General features: G+C 33.9%; 1 protein-coding gene across 1 annotated transcript; it reads left to right on the top strand.

Annotated features, from left to right (window-relative positions):
• The first annotated feature begins 1,340 nt into the window (after positions 1-1,340).
• Positions 1,341-6,054, top strand: LOC112519198 (histone H4-like). Its single transcript, XM_025127193.1, has 2 exons — positions 1,341-1,435; positions 5,610-6,054. The coding sequence occupies exons 1-2, from the start codon at positions 1,341-1,343 to the stop codon at positions 5,929-5,931; spliced, it is 417 nt and encodes a 138-aa protein (XP_024982961.1). The 3' UTR covers positions 5,932-6,054.
• The last annotated feature ends 8,198 nt before the right edge of the window (positions 6,055-14,252 follow it).

The following is a 14,252-nucleotide window of genomic DNA, read 5'->3' on the forward strand; positions in this document are numbered from 1 at the left end:
AGGAGAACTTGTTAGTTTGTGATAACTGTGAGATCCAATCTCAACCACAAATCAATGGATAAATTAGGAAACTAGTATTTTTGGTAATTTGACTTAAATTTTTAATTAAAGGGAATTTTAGGTATTAATTTTTTTTATCTCTCCTCTATCTCTCTCTCTTGCTTCCGGCCTCTAGTAAACCTTATTTCGCCGAACACCGTGTGATACCCAAAATACACCAAGATACACAATGTGATACCAACATACATACAATATGATATCCAAAACACATCAAATAAACTTCGAGACCACTATGATAACAATAATGATACCTTTATGATACTCGTAATTCCCAGATTCTCCAATCAGATTAGCAAAATAGCAAAGTAGAAAAGATGAACAATTAGAGAGAATTTAGCCAAAGGTAATTTGCATTAATCTTCAAGAAATATTACAAATGAGAACTCTTACCACTGATTACAAAGAGGAAAACTATTTATATCTACAAAGCAACTAAAACAAAATTTATAAAGAAGAAACTCTTGAATACAACAATTAAGCACAACTTAAACCCAACATTCTCCCCCTTTGGATTCAAGCACGAGACATTTAAAATTTTGATCTTCTGAAGCCCAGATTAGTCTCAGACCTCCTTAACGCATTATGATACTGAATCTTTTCATCTAGCAGTTCCAGAGCACTGATCAACAAGTACCTCTCTCTCCGACTTAACTTGTCACATCCTTTAGCTTTATCATCTATAGTCTTTTTGCCTTCGAGTTCTCTTCTCACAATCTTAATAGTTCCATATTCAGCTCACTGAACTTCAAGAATCTTTTAGATTTCTTAGAATTCTCATAAACCACGCCAAACTATGGATCTTCAAGTATTATGAATAAAGGATAACCTTCAATGTCTTCAAGTTCTTGATTCGGTCTCTTCAGATTCACAATCCTCTGATTACTTTCAAAACCCATTTGCACGTTGATTACTGAAGAAAGCTTGACATGACATTTCCGATAATGCTTGATAGCTTCAAGGCCTAAGACAACTCCTTCCAATCTGACAATTTGGTTGCTAATTTTGTGGTATAGATGTTCCAAGTCTTCAAGGAAAAGATTTGGAAAGTCAGATTCACTGAAACTCCAAAAACTATCGTCTTGCCTTGTTACAAAGAGCATTGGATACCAGATGCTGAAAAGTTTACTGGCTTTAATTCTCTTGATCGAGAAAATTCTATGCTTGGTTCGTACCTGACTGATGGGTAAGCGATTAGCTTTGAGGAAATGCTTGTACTCAATGCGATATTCACGTGTTTCCTTGTGAATACCTAGAATCTTATCTTCATTTAAGGCTTTACGATGACGTACAAAAACGTTAAAGTAGATGTCTTCCAGATACGGTTCTCTGATTCTAGCTCTATCGAACCTTGGAACATTAGCTCGAACTTTAGTCGGTACATAATTCTTTGTAAAAATTTCAGTAGCATCTTGAACCGTAGAAGTTGTATCAAGTGTTTGGATTAGCTTACGGTGGTACCACACCTGATAAGCTGATAAAATAGATGAGATATCTTTTTCTTTTCTCGTCCAAACACTAAAAACTCTTTATTATCGGTACCACACCGGAATAAGTTAATACGCTAGAAGGAAGTAACTTATTAAAAATTCTTTATTATCGGTTCCAAACCGGTATAAGCATTTTTTTTCCTCTATCCAAACACTAAAAACTCTTTATTACCGGTACTACACCGAAATAAGTTAATAAGCATTTTAAATAAGCAATCCTAAACATCCCATGAGTTAAATTTGGGTTTGTGTTAGAAGTCTATTAATATCGAATTTGTTTTAGATTTTGAAAGGATTGTTTCAGATTTATAAGTTTTGTATTTGGTTTGAATTTAGGTTCTTCAATTAGGGTTTGCATTAAGGATCATAAATTGTTGGTTTTAGTTAAGGTTTTGATTGTTATTGATTGTTTTTTATTCTAAGATTTGGATACGGATTTGGAATTGATTTTGATTTTTTTTTTTGGATATGGAATTGATTTTCATTTGAGACATGTATGTTGTTATTCTTGGCCGGAGAAGATGACCAGTGTCGATAAAGGTTCACTGGTAAATTTCATTTCAATGTGTATATATATATATATATAAAGAGTGGGACACTTGTCATTATTTCATTTCCTATTTAAAGTGATTTAACCTTTAACAAAAAATAAAATGAAAACCTAAGAAGACTAAAATGCCCTTCTCTTAATGGCAAAAGCTAATGATTGTTAGAGGGAGGGACCAAATCTGGTCGTTTTTACAAACCATGATGGTCATTTTATAATTTCAAAAATGTAGGGATCAAAAGTTGTAACATTCCTAACATTAGAGTAAATTTAAACCAAATATCTAAAAGGAAATGCAACCTATCAAATATAAAATCATCCAAAGCAGGGAGTTAGTATAGCGTTTACGACCCAAATATAAAAGAGGATAAATGACAACCTACACTACTAGAAAACCAGGTATCAGCGACGAATATCAGCGAGGGAAAATTTCCCTCGCAGATCAGCGAGGGATCAGCGAGGGAAATKCCAAAAAACACATTCCCTCGCTGATCCCTCGCTAATCTGCGAGGGAAAAATTCCCTTGCTGATCCCTCGCAGATCAGCGAGGGATCTGCGAGGGAAATGCCAAAAAAACTCATTCCCTCGCTGATCCCTCGCTAATCTGCGAGGGAAAAATTCCCTCGCAGATCAGCGAGGGATCAGCGAGGGAATTGCCAAAAAAACTTATTCTCTCGCTGATCTCTCGCTGATTTGCGAGGGAAATTTCTTCTGCAAATTCCCTCGCTGATCCCTCGCTGATCTGCGAGGGATCAGCGAGGGAAAATGCTTTTTTTTCTATTTTCTCATTTTTATGTGTTATATGTACATATTTTTATGTGTTGTATTGTATGTATGCAAGTCATGTGTTGTTTGTGTGTGTGTGTATATATATATATATATATATATATATGTTGTGCTTGCATTTTTATGTGTTGTTTATGTGTTGATATCGTATGTATGCGTGAAGGAAAATGATTTTTTCCATTTTTTTAATTTTATAACTACTAATTTAATTGCTTATAAATTATTTATTAATAATTATTTATTAGATTATTGCAAAAATTAATTAATAAAGCTGATGATTAAGCTCAATAAAACCGAACAAAACCCATTAAGGCCCAATAAACCAAATAAAGTCAAATAAAACTAAATAAAGTTCATTAAGGCCCGATAAACTCAATGAAGCCCGGTAAATAGATTAAGGCCCAATAAAACCGAATAAAGCCCAGTTAACTAGGTTAAGGCCAATAAAATCATATAAATCTAACACACTCACATACACACACATAATGTCTATACATTCACATATACACGTACCTTTAAACATATATTCATTTGTCCAATCGTGGTTAGCAACCAGTACACATCGTGTATATATGTGTATACAACATTGACCGACGGATATATATACATATAACACATACAACGTCGTGTAAACATATGTATATAACACGAGCTAACATGTATATATGCATGTGTTATAAGTATATATACCCGTCGGTCAATGTTATATACATATATGTTTACACGACGTTGTATGTGTTATATGTATATATACCCGTCGGTCAATTATATATATACATATATACACGATTTGTACTGGTTGTTAACCACGATTAGATGGATGAATATATGTTTAAACGTATGTGTATATGTGAATGTATAGACAGTGTGTGTTATATGTAGATTTATATGATTTATATGGGTATATATACTTATAACACATTCACATATCACGGTTAGCAACCACAACGTATATATATATATATATATATATACACACACACACACAAAAAAACAACACATGTACATGCATACAAACGACATCGACACATAAAAATATGTACATATAACACATAAAAATGAGAAAATAGGGAATCTTGGGCAAAATCCCTCGCTGATCCCTCGCAGATCAGCGAGGGAATTGGCAAAAGTAAGATTCCCTCGCTGATCCCTCGCAGATCAGCGAGGGATCAGCGAGGGAATTGGCAAAAGTCAGATTCCCTCGCTGATCCCTCGCTGATCTGCGAGGGATCAGCGAGGGAATTGACAAAAATCAGTTTCCCTCGCTGATCTCTCGCTGATCTGTGAGGGAATATGCTCTTTACCAATTCCCTCGCTGATCCCTCGCATATCAGCGAGGGATCAGCGAGGGAATTGACAAAAATCAGTTTCCCTCGCTGATCCCTCGCTGATCTGTGAGGGAATATGCTATTTACCAATTCCCTCGCTGATCCCTCGCAGATCAGCGAGAGATCAGCGAGGGAATTGACAAAAATCAATTTCCCTCGCTGATCTGCGAGGGATCAGCGAGAGATTTTGCAAAAATCATTTTCCCTCGTTGATCCCTCGCTGATTTTCCTATTTTCTCATTTTTATGAGCTTGATTCGGTTTCATTGGGCCTTGATGGGCTTGATTCGGTTATTTTACAACCCTTGACATTTGTATAAATATTCAAATCATAATAAATGAACTTTCATTATTTCTATAAATAACTCAATTATTTGGGTTGCAAGGGTTGTACAAATACACAAGGTTGTAAAAGAAATATACCCTATATATATTTATATATATATATATATAAATATATATATATATATATATATATATATCGACTGCACAATGAAAGGACAAAATGATGTAATATATTTGCGACGGAATATTTCCGTCGCTGAATCTGTTTAAAATTATCTAGGTCAAATGGAGTCGAGCCTTGACGTCTGTTTATCGAGAGAGAGAGAGAGAGAGAGAGAGAGAGAAAGAGAGGCGATAGAGAGAGATAGAGAGAGGCGATATCGAGAGATAGAGAGAGAGACGCGATATCGAGAGAGAGAGAGCCGCGACCACCGGCGAGGGATCCGACCGTCCTGTTCTGTTCCGTCCACCGTCGTCGTGCTGTTCCGTCGTCGCCGTCACCGTCGCCGTAATTGCAAATTTTTATTTATATTACAATAAATATGAAAATAAAATTTACTCAATAAATACTTCTAATAGTTTATATTTATCTCTATCGTCATATCCTTTACACGATGACACATATTTCAACACTCCTCCTTGTGCCGAGCCAAAAGAGTGATGCTGTACAATTGTTGTTTCGTTAAAATCTTACATCAAAATAAAAACTTTATGAAAACAAAATACAAACATAACGAAGGAAACAGTACAACACAACCAAATAAGAGCATATGGTAAAAATGTAAGATTTTATAGGAAGGGGTATGAATGTAATTTTATAAACCTATTTGGATATTGAGTATTTATTTGTAATAAATAAATTTATTTAAATATTATTCTATACATAATTTAATAACACTCATAATGTTATCCATGTCATCAATCCATGATCAAATATGACTCTTGGATTCAACATGATCAACGACTCACAATCAACCACACTATTTCATATGGATCATAAATTCATCCGCCAAAATTCTTTCCCCCCAAATCTCAAAATTTCCACCTTTAGAAACCAACCCACAATCGTTGTTTCACAATTTTTCATTACATTCAAACCCATTTGATTCTTGCAAAGCTGTGTGAAAAYGTCTGGCCGTGGAAAGGGTGGTAAGGGATTGGGAAAGGGAGGAGCAAAACGTCACCGGAAAGTTCTCCGGGATAACATTCAGGGGATCACAAAGCCGGCGATTCGAAGACTGGCGAGAAGAGGCGGAGTGAAGAGAATCAGTGGATTGATATATGAAGAAACTCGAGGTGTGCTGAAGATCTTCTTAGAAAACGTGATTCGTGATGCAGTGACTTACACGGAACATGCTCGCCGGAAAACGGTAACCGCCATGGATGTTGTATATGCTCTTAAGAGGYAGGGACGRACTCTRTATGGGTTTGGAGGCTAAGTTTTCCTATTCGATTATGGTACCAAATAGATCTGATCAATGCAAATGCTTACTCTGATTCTGATGTATTTGAATTCAATGAAATTTCAACTTTGTTGTATAATCTGATCTTGCATCTTTGATTCATCATCGTTTTGGGCTTGTTTTTTGTGGGTTAGATCAGTATTTGTTTGTAATGTTTGGGAAGTAAATCAGTTTACAGTTTTATATGATTCTTTAAAATGAGCAATCATTCATGGATGTTTCCCTTGTTGTGATTAAAAGAATTCTTTGAATCTCATGAGTTATATTAAGAGGGTCAATCCTTAATTGCATTAAAAGTTATATTTACAATTTAGCGACGGATTAGCAATGGAAAATCCATCGCTGAAAGTTCCCTCGTAAATCCGTCGCTGAAAGTTCCCTCGCAAATCCGTCGCTGAAAGTKCCCTCGCAAATCCGTCGCTRATCCGTCGCTAAATACATCCCTCGCTGATCCGTCGCTGAAAGTGTCCGTCGCAAATCCGTCGCTGATTTCCGTCGCTGATAGCATTACCTACGACTGTTTGACAGACGGAGTATCAGCGACGGAAACCCTTTTCAGCGACGGATCAGCGAGGGAATTTTCCCTCGCTGATACCCAACATTTTTGTAGTGCTACTAATCTAAACTATTCCAAGTTTAGATTATAGACGGGTGTCTTATATTCGACCAAAGAAATCCTAACAATGTATATAATAACGCCAATTTACCAAAAACTATCATCCACAAAAGTGTCTCTATCGGCATCCCATCTCTGCGCTCAAGACTTTGGAGCCCCGCCGCTAGGTGAATCTGATATACATGTCATTTTAAGAAAAAAGTGTGAAGCTTAACACCTATTGAGAACAAACGTTTATAAATAAAGTAGACAACTCAAAACTGATAAAGATTGGAAGAAAGAGTTAGAATCCAAGTTTATACTTTTCAACCAAGAGACTATAAAGTCCAAAATACATCTTACGATGACGGGGGTCCCGGTTTTCATTGGTTAGTGGGTGGAACACAAAAGTAGACCATAATCCCATATTATAGAGCTCATATTAAAGATCAATGACCAATGAGTTCAGCCAACCTGTGATTTATAGTTCAAGGCCTCTGACAATCCTAGTTACACTCCTTCACTAGAAAGGCTAAAGTTCAACCAACCTGTAATTTATAGTTCAAAGCCTCTGGTAACCCAATGTCCAATTCTAGTTACAAATGGAGAGATTATCCTCCATTAAATCAACTCGACTCCTATGCCTATGGATTCATTTGTATTAATCTAATATTTGTCATAATTAACAAATGACCAACTATAATCATCATATACTTCTCATCATTTAAATGTCTTCGTAAAATCATTTAACACAAGATTTACCAAATAGGTTAAAGTCTTCATAACTTCTAATAAACCATTTCATCACCATTTTCCAAGAGTTCATAAATTCAAGAATAGTCTTGATTTGCAAGTAAGAACACTTCTTATTCCAAATATACTCATTTTCATGAAATACATCCAAATATGCAAATATTAAAAATATTCATAAATCATAATGTTTTTTTTTTCTCAAAATACCATCTATGTGTTTAAAATACACTTTTATATCACCAATATTGAAAACTCATCATTTTTCTAACAAAAGGGATAAAACTCCCAAATCTTCCTAAATACTCAAAATATAGTTAAAATATACCAATATGTAAAGGGAAATGTCTAGAAAAAATCCAACAAACTTTCTCATTTTGAATGCTTTAGTTCCTAAATTATTTTTTTCAATGAAAAAAACATTAAAATTTCTCATTTTGAATAATTAAGTCCTTAAACTATTTTTTTCAATTAAAAAACCATTAAACTTTCACATTTTGAATTATTAAGACCTTGATTTTTTTTTAAATAAATAAATCATCAAAATTTTACTAGTCGGTTAATGTAACTTTTTTTTGGGTTAAAGGATGTAGGTAACCAACTTTTAAAAGTGTGATGATTAATTTATTAAAAAAATGTCCAGGGACTTAATTAATCAAAATGAGAAAGTTTAATGGTATTTTCATTCAAAAAGAGAAAGTTTAATGATTTTTCCATTCAAAAAAATAGTTCAGGGACTTATAATTCAAAAAAAGAAAGTTTAATGGTTTTTTCATTCAAAAAAATAGTTTAGGGACTAAACCATTCAAAATGGAAAATTTTATTGGATTCTTTTGAATATTTCCCATAAGTAAAATATGTCAAAAGGAACATTTTATGAGACTTAAAGTAAAACATATTGACATGTATAAAGTTTAAAAGAGTTAGAATAAACTCACAGTACTAGGTTTTAAAGAAAACCTAGAAACCAAATATATTGATGAAGAAGAGTCTAGACTTTGAGTCTCCAACTTAGATCCTTGAATCCTTGAGTTATACTTCTAAAATGCTCCTTAAATGGTCTCCAAAATCGCCCTAGGGTTTGATCTAAATCGCCTTCAATGAAGAGAGAAGTAAAGGAGGGAAAGTAACGGTTCTAACATTAGAAAAATCGACTTTTAATGTACAGGAGCCCTCCCGGGCAATCCTGCCATGTGATAGTAATAGTGTCTGTTAGACTTAGTTCTTTATGTAAAAGTCTTTAAAAAAGAAACCAAGTTCTCAACCAGAGAAGTTCTACACCAAGAAGCCAGTTGAAAAAGAGCTAGAACAAAAGTACTCGTAATTATAGAGCTACTCGATAAAAAGACAAGTGTCGGAAATTAGAGCCTCTGGTCCTACAATACAGAGCCTCTGCACTATACATGCAGAGCATCTGGTCCAACTTTGTAAAATATTGTGTTCATCTGAAGATCTCTCAAGAGCCCTTGCTTATCAAAGCCAGCCACGTATACAGGAAGCAGTTATTTCCCCTTTACACGTGGAGATCATCTATTGGAGAAAGTGTTGACTTTCCTTTCCGAGGCTATAAATAGGAGTTTCTTTCTAGGGTTCAATATGCTTTTAGTAGAGATTATTTCATCCTATACTTGAGAGAGCTCTTAGCAACTCTAAGAGATATTTTTTGAAAGACTAATGTTCATATATGGCAAAAGCTTGTATATCTGGAACAAAGGACAAGCTTACCTCTAGAAGTTTGCCACGTGCATTAAACCGTCTGACTTGCATTTAATGCAACGGGTATAAATAGCTAAGAAGTTTTTTCTCCTCAACAACTATAATCAGAGAAAGAAAACTGATGCAAAAAATTCTTACTTCTTGAAGACCAACTCTCTACCTAAGAGAAAGGCTTCTTCTCAAGCACAAGACTTCTTAATCTTTTCTTTTAGCAAGTCTTTTCTTTCTTGCTTTCTGTATCTTGTGTGTTTCTTTAATTGTTTAGATAAGTTCTATATCTTATCTTTTTCATAAATAATCTGTAAAATTTTGTATTGATCTTCTTTATCAATAAAGAAAATAAAATAAGTGAATACTGAGGTGTTTGTATTCATCCCCCCTTCTACAAACTGTTTCCTTTAAACTTTTGTAGATCCGGCTGGGACCAACAAGTGGTATCAGAGCAGCGTTTGTTTTAGTGTCAATCAGTGTTTTATTGGTGTTTTGTTATCTCTTCTTTCTATATAATTTATTAACCATTCTAATGGCATTGCAAAACACAAACACAAACTTTCACTAGAATGGCTCTTTAGCCAAACCTCCCCAGTTCATTAGAGAAAACTTCAGTCTCTAGAAGAATCGGATGTCTCTCTTCTTAGAAGGTGTGGATCCTGAGATTCCGTACTATATTGAAAATGGATCTTATGTTCCATTTGCAATTTCTCCAACAGTTCCTACTACTGCTACGACAGCCTCCATTTCAGAAAGGCAGATTCTGAAACTACCTCATCAATGGAGTGACGAAGACAAAAAGAAAATGGCTTTAGATACTAGAGCTATATCTATAATAGCCATCTCTCTTACTGACGAGGTTTATCTCTCTATTATGAAGTTAAAAACCTCGAAAACCATGTGGGACACTCATTGTGTTCAATATGAATGTACTTCTGAAGTACAAGAATAAAGGAAGATAAATTTAGTAAGACAATATAAAAGTTTTCTTTGTGGAAAATATGAATCGTTGTCTAAAGTACATCAACATTTTAATTGCCTTCTTATTGATTTAAGGATATGTGGAAGAGAATATCCAATGCTGAGACCCTAACAAAGTTCTTAGAGTGTTTTCTATAATCATGGGATAATTATACCATGTGTCTCAAGATGTCTAAGGATGTGGCCTCCCTTTCCCTTAGCTCTCTTTATGAGATATTTCTTAATCATGAGCAATCTCGTCAGTTGAAGAAGAATCTTCTTAAAGATTCAAGAGAAAGAAAATCTCTCCTTTAGCTTTGATCTCTGAAAATCCTTCAGCTGATCCTTCAATTTCTTATACTCCTTTTTCTTCTCTTGCTATCACTGAGTTAGATCCTTCTAACTCTGAAAACTTAACAGACACTGATTTATCAGAGTTTGATGAGTCACTAACCTTCCTTACAAACTCTTTCAGAAGGTTTGCTAGAAAAAGTAATTTCCGCATATCTTCTTCTCTGACTATCGCTGACAAGCCAAAGTCAAATCCTATTGACAAGGCCTCAACTAACTGCTTTAACTGTCAACGCAAAGGACACTTTACAAGTGAATGTAGGTCAAAAAAAGTTGTTAATCCACATTCTAACATCTCATCCTCCTTCAGGCCTAAAAATGAGAAATACCTAAAACTGAAGGAGAAGTACAAGAAGATGAAGGATCTCCAGCGTAAAGGCATATGACTTATCGCTTAAAAACATGATTGGGATGATTCATCTGAAGAATCATCTTCAGACGAGGAAGACACGGCCTATCTCTGTCTTATGGCCAAGGATGTCAAGGATGAACCATCTGAAACATCATCCTCCAGTAATCCCTCCCCATCAACCTCTACTCAGGTATGTAATTTGAATGACCCTTCTACTTCTAACTGTGATAGCCTATCTGTAACACCCCATATCACACATTACATGTAACACATACTTCATTTACCAGAAGTACATGTTTATACACCATTCAGGTCCCAAAGTACAAAAATCTACCATACAAAATACATGGTCTAAAAATTCAAAATACATTTCTTGTACGAATCAACATTCTTCTACTAAAACTATATACATCATAAGCAAATCTTCATACAGATATGCATAAAGGAAAATACAGGTGTTCTTGATACAAAGGTCTCTCTCTCTCTCTCTCAAACAGTTTCTCTCTCAATCATTAATTGTTTTCGTACGTACGATCTCTGTTAAAATACAAATGTAACTACCAACTAACTACAACAACCTATTTATACCAACAACTAATACAAGGAACAAATCTACTTTTACAAAGCATGTAAAACTCTTTAAGCTCGGGACTTGAATACAACATTTTAAACCCAACAATCTCCCTCTTTGGATTCAAGTCTAAAAACAGCAAATTCTTCATATCTTTAAGTTTTCATCATTAACAGCAACGATCTTCAGAATTCATTCACAAAACTTGAAATCTTCAAGATTTGATCTTATAAGCTTTGATAATATTCATATTTTGAAAACTCTTTCTTAACACGTCTTTCAGACAATCTTAAACTCTTTAACAATTTCAAACAATCTCCCCCATTAGTTAAACAACTCCAAAAAATTATCAGCTCCCCTTAAACTTGATAAATACTTCTTTTCAACATTCGAACAATCTTCCCCTTTTCTTACAAAAACAAAATAAATCTTCACAATTTCCCTCTTTATAAAAAATGAGAAATGATCATCACATTCACTCCTCCTTGATCACAGCAGTATAATAATCTTCAGCAATCAGCAATAATATTCAGTAAATTTCCTTACTCCTTCAAAATTGAATCAACTTCCCCAATCTTCAAAAATTACTCAGATGGATTCGTTCATTTTATGTACACTCCCCCTTATGATGATAACGAGGAGAATTGAAATCATACCACAAAATGAATGATCATTGAAAGTATACCGTCAATTCATAGAAATTTAAGCAAATCTTTTCAAATCCGCTTAATTAATATTTTCAGATTATGAATATAGGGAAAGTACCAGATTCAATTAATGAAACTGTTTTCAATCAGTTATAAAATGATTGGCCTGTGAATACAACACATATATTCAGTACATATTTGTTGTACTTCATATATGAGACTTTTTGATGATCATCTCATCAGCACTTCCATTCAATCAATGATAGCTTTAAAAGCGTATCTATGAATATTATGATAGAATAACATATATTCTATAAAATTTGTGCAGTGTAGAAATGATAAAGCAACAAATGCTTCAATGTAAGCTCAATAAGATAAATAGTGTGGACTACACAAATTTATCAGACTCAATTAGTGATAAAAAAGACTTGAAGGGGGGGACATATATTCTTCTTTTTCAATATCAGTTAACTTCAAATAAGAAATCGACAGATAATGAGTTGTGTGACCCAAGTGTTAATGGAACACTTATCTTTTGAGAGATAAATGAATAGTTGGCGGGGTTTTAAACAAGAGTTGGCCTGGGCTTTGTCTTTTTCAATATTAGTCTCGAAAGAGTTGAGAACTAATATATTATGCGGTTTGCCCGGATTATAATGGATGGATCAGGATTATGATATTCTTTTAATTATGTACACAACTCTCATTTAATTCTTTTCAGCTCACTTCAACTACTCATCTCTTTTTCATTTTCAGCTCAACACACAAACCCATTTTTAGTTAAGCTCACTCAGTATAGTTATCCTCTTGGGTAGGGTTATCAATTCTAATAGTCCACAGAGGTTTATCTGATAAGCACTCAGTCCTTTCTAAGAATTTTTCATTATAAGCTCAATGAAAATATATGCATTTAAGCTCATGATCACAAGAGTTTGATCAAAAAGAATATTGCAATTATGCTCATGATGTATATTCAAGGAGTTATTCAAAAATCAGATCATGTATGTATGGAGAAATGAACGAACATTTGTAAGAACAAATTTACAGATTAGCAATCAAAGAATTATGAATTATTTATCAATCAAAGAATTATTTTCAATGACTTCTGGAAAAGAAAAGTTGAATACAAACGAGCGTATTATCACCAAAAATGAATTTTTCATTTTAGAGACATGATAATAACAAATTTGAAGAACAGCTGAATCAGGTATTGGAATTATGTATGAAGACAAAATACGCAAGTATTAACTTGATGAAATACCTGATCAGAGATAGTACTTGTTTCAAACAAAAATTAAAATAAAAATCATTTAAAATCACACTTCTTAGAATAATAAAATCATTTTGAGTTCAAAGAAGTATTTTGAACATTTAAAAAACATTTTGATATACATAGAAGTTGTCCTTCTTCTAAGCATATGAAGATAAAGATTAGAAAAATATACCTGAGAATGAGATCAGATCAGATATACATTGTGATATGCTCCCTTTTGACAATACAACTCAAAATATCATACAAGTGGTTAGAATTTGAAAATTAAGAATATCAAGATCAGATTCAGATTTAGAATTAGACTCCCCCTCAACATATTGATTAGATCTTCATACATACAAATTTAGCATTCCAAGCTTGCTAACGAAAAATGAAAATCTTCTCATCGAGTGGTTTTGTATAAATACCAGCAAGCTGGAAATCAGATTGTACAAAGTGCATTTCAATTGATCCTTTCTCAACCTTATCTTTGATAAAGTGATACCTGATATTGATGTGTTTGATCTTAGAGTGTTGAACTGGATTAGAAGTTATAGCAATAGCGCTCTTGGAATCACAGTTGATAGAGACTTTGTTGAAAGTGTATCCATAGTCTTGTAGTTATGTCTTCATCCAAAGCACTTGTGAACAACAACTAGCTGCTGCGACATATTCTACCTCTGCAGTAGAAGTTGAAACACAGTTCTGCTTCTTAGAAGTCTAACTGACTAGTTTGTCACCTAAGAATTGACATGATCCAGATGTGCTCTTTCTATCAAGTTTACAAACTACGTATTCAGAATTTGTAAAGCAGTTACCACAAAACTAGAATCTTTCTGATACCAAAGGCCAAGATTTGATGTGCCTTTGAGATATCTTAGGATTCTTTTGACTGTAACAAGGTGTGACTCTTTTAGATTAGCCTGATATATTGCACAAAAGCATGTTGCAAACATTATATTTGATCTACTTGATGTTAAGTATAATAAAGATCCAATCATGGCATGGTAATTTTATTGATCAACAGATTTTCCAAATAAATCTACATCTAATAAAGTTCCAGTAGCCATGGGAGTCTTTATTGAAGAGCATTCGGACATATTAAACTTTTT

Source organism: Cynara cardunculus, assembly GCF_001531365.2.
Source record: "Cynara cardunculus var. scolymus isolate 2C chromosome LG 10, CcrdV1, whole genome shotgun sequence".
Lineage (NCBI taxonomy): Eukaryota > Viridiplantae > Streptophyta > Magnoliopsida > Asterales > Asteraceae > Cynara > Cynara cardunculus.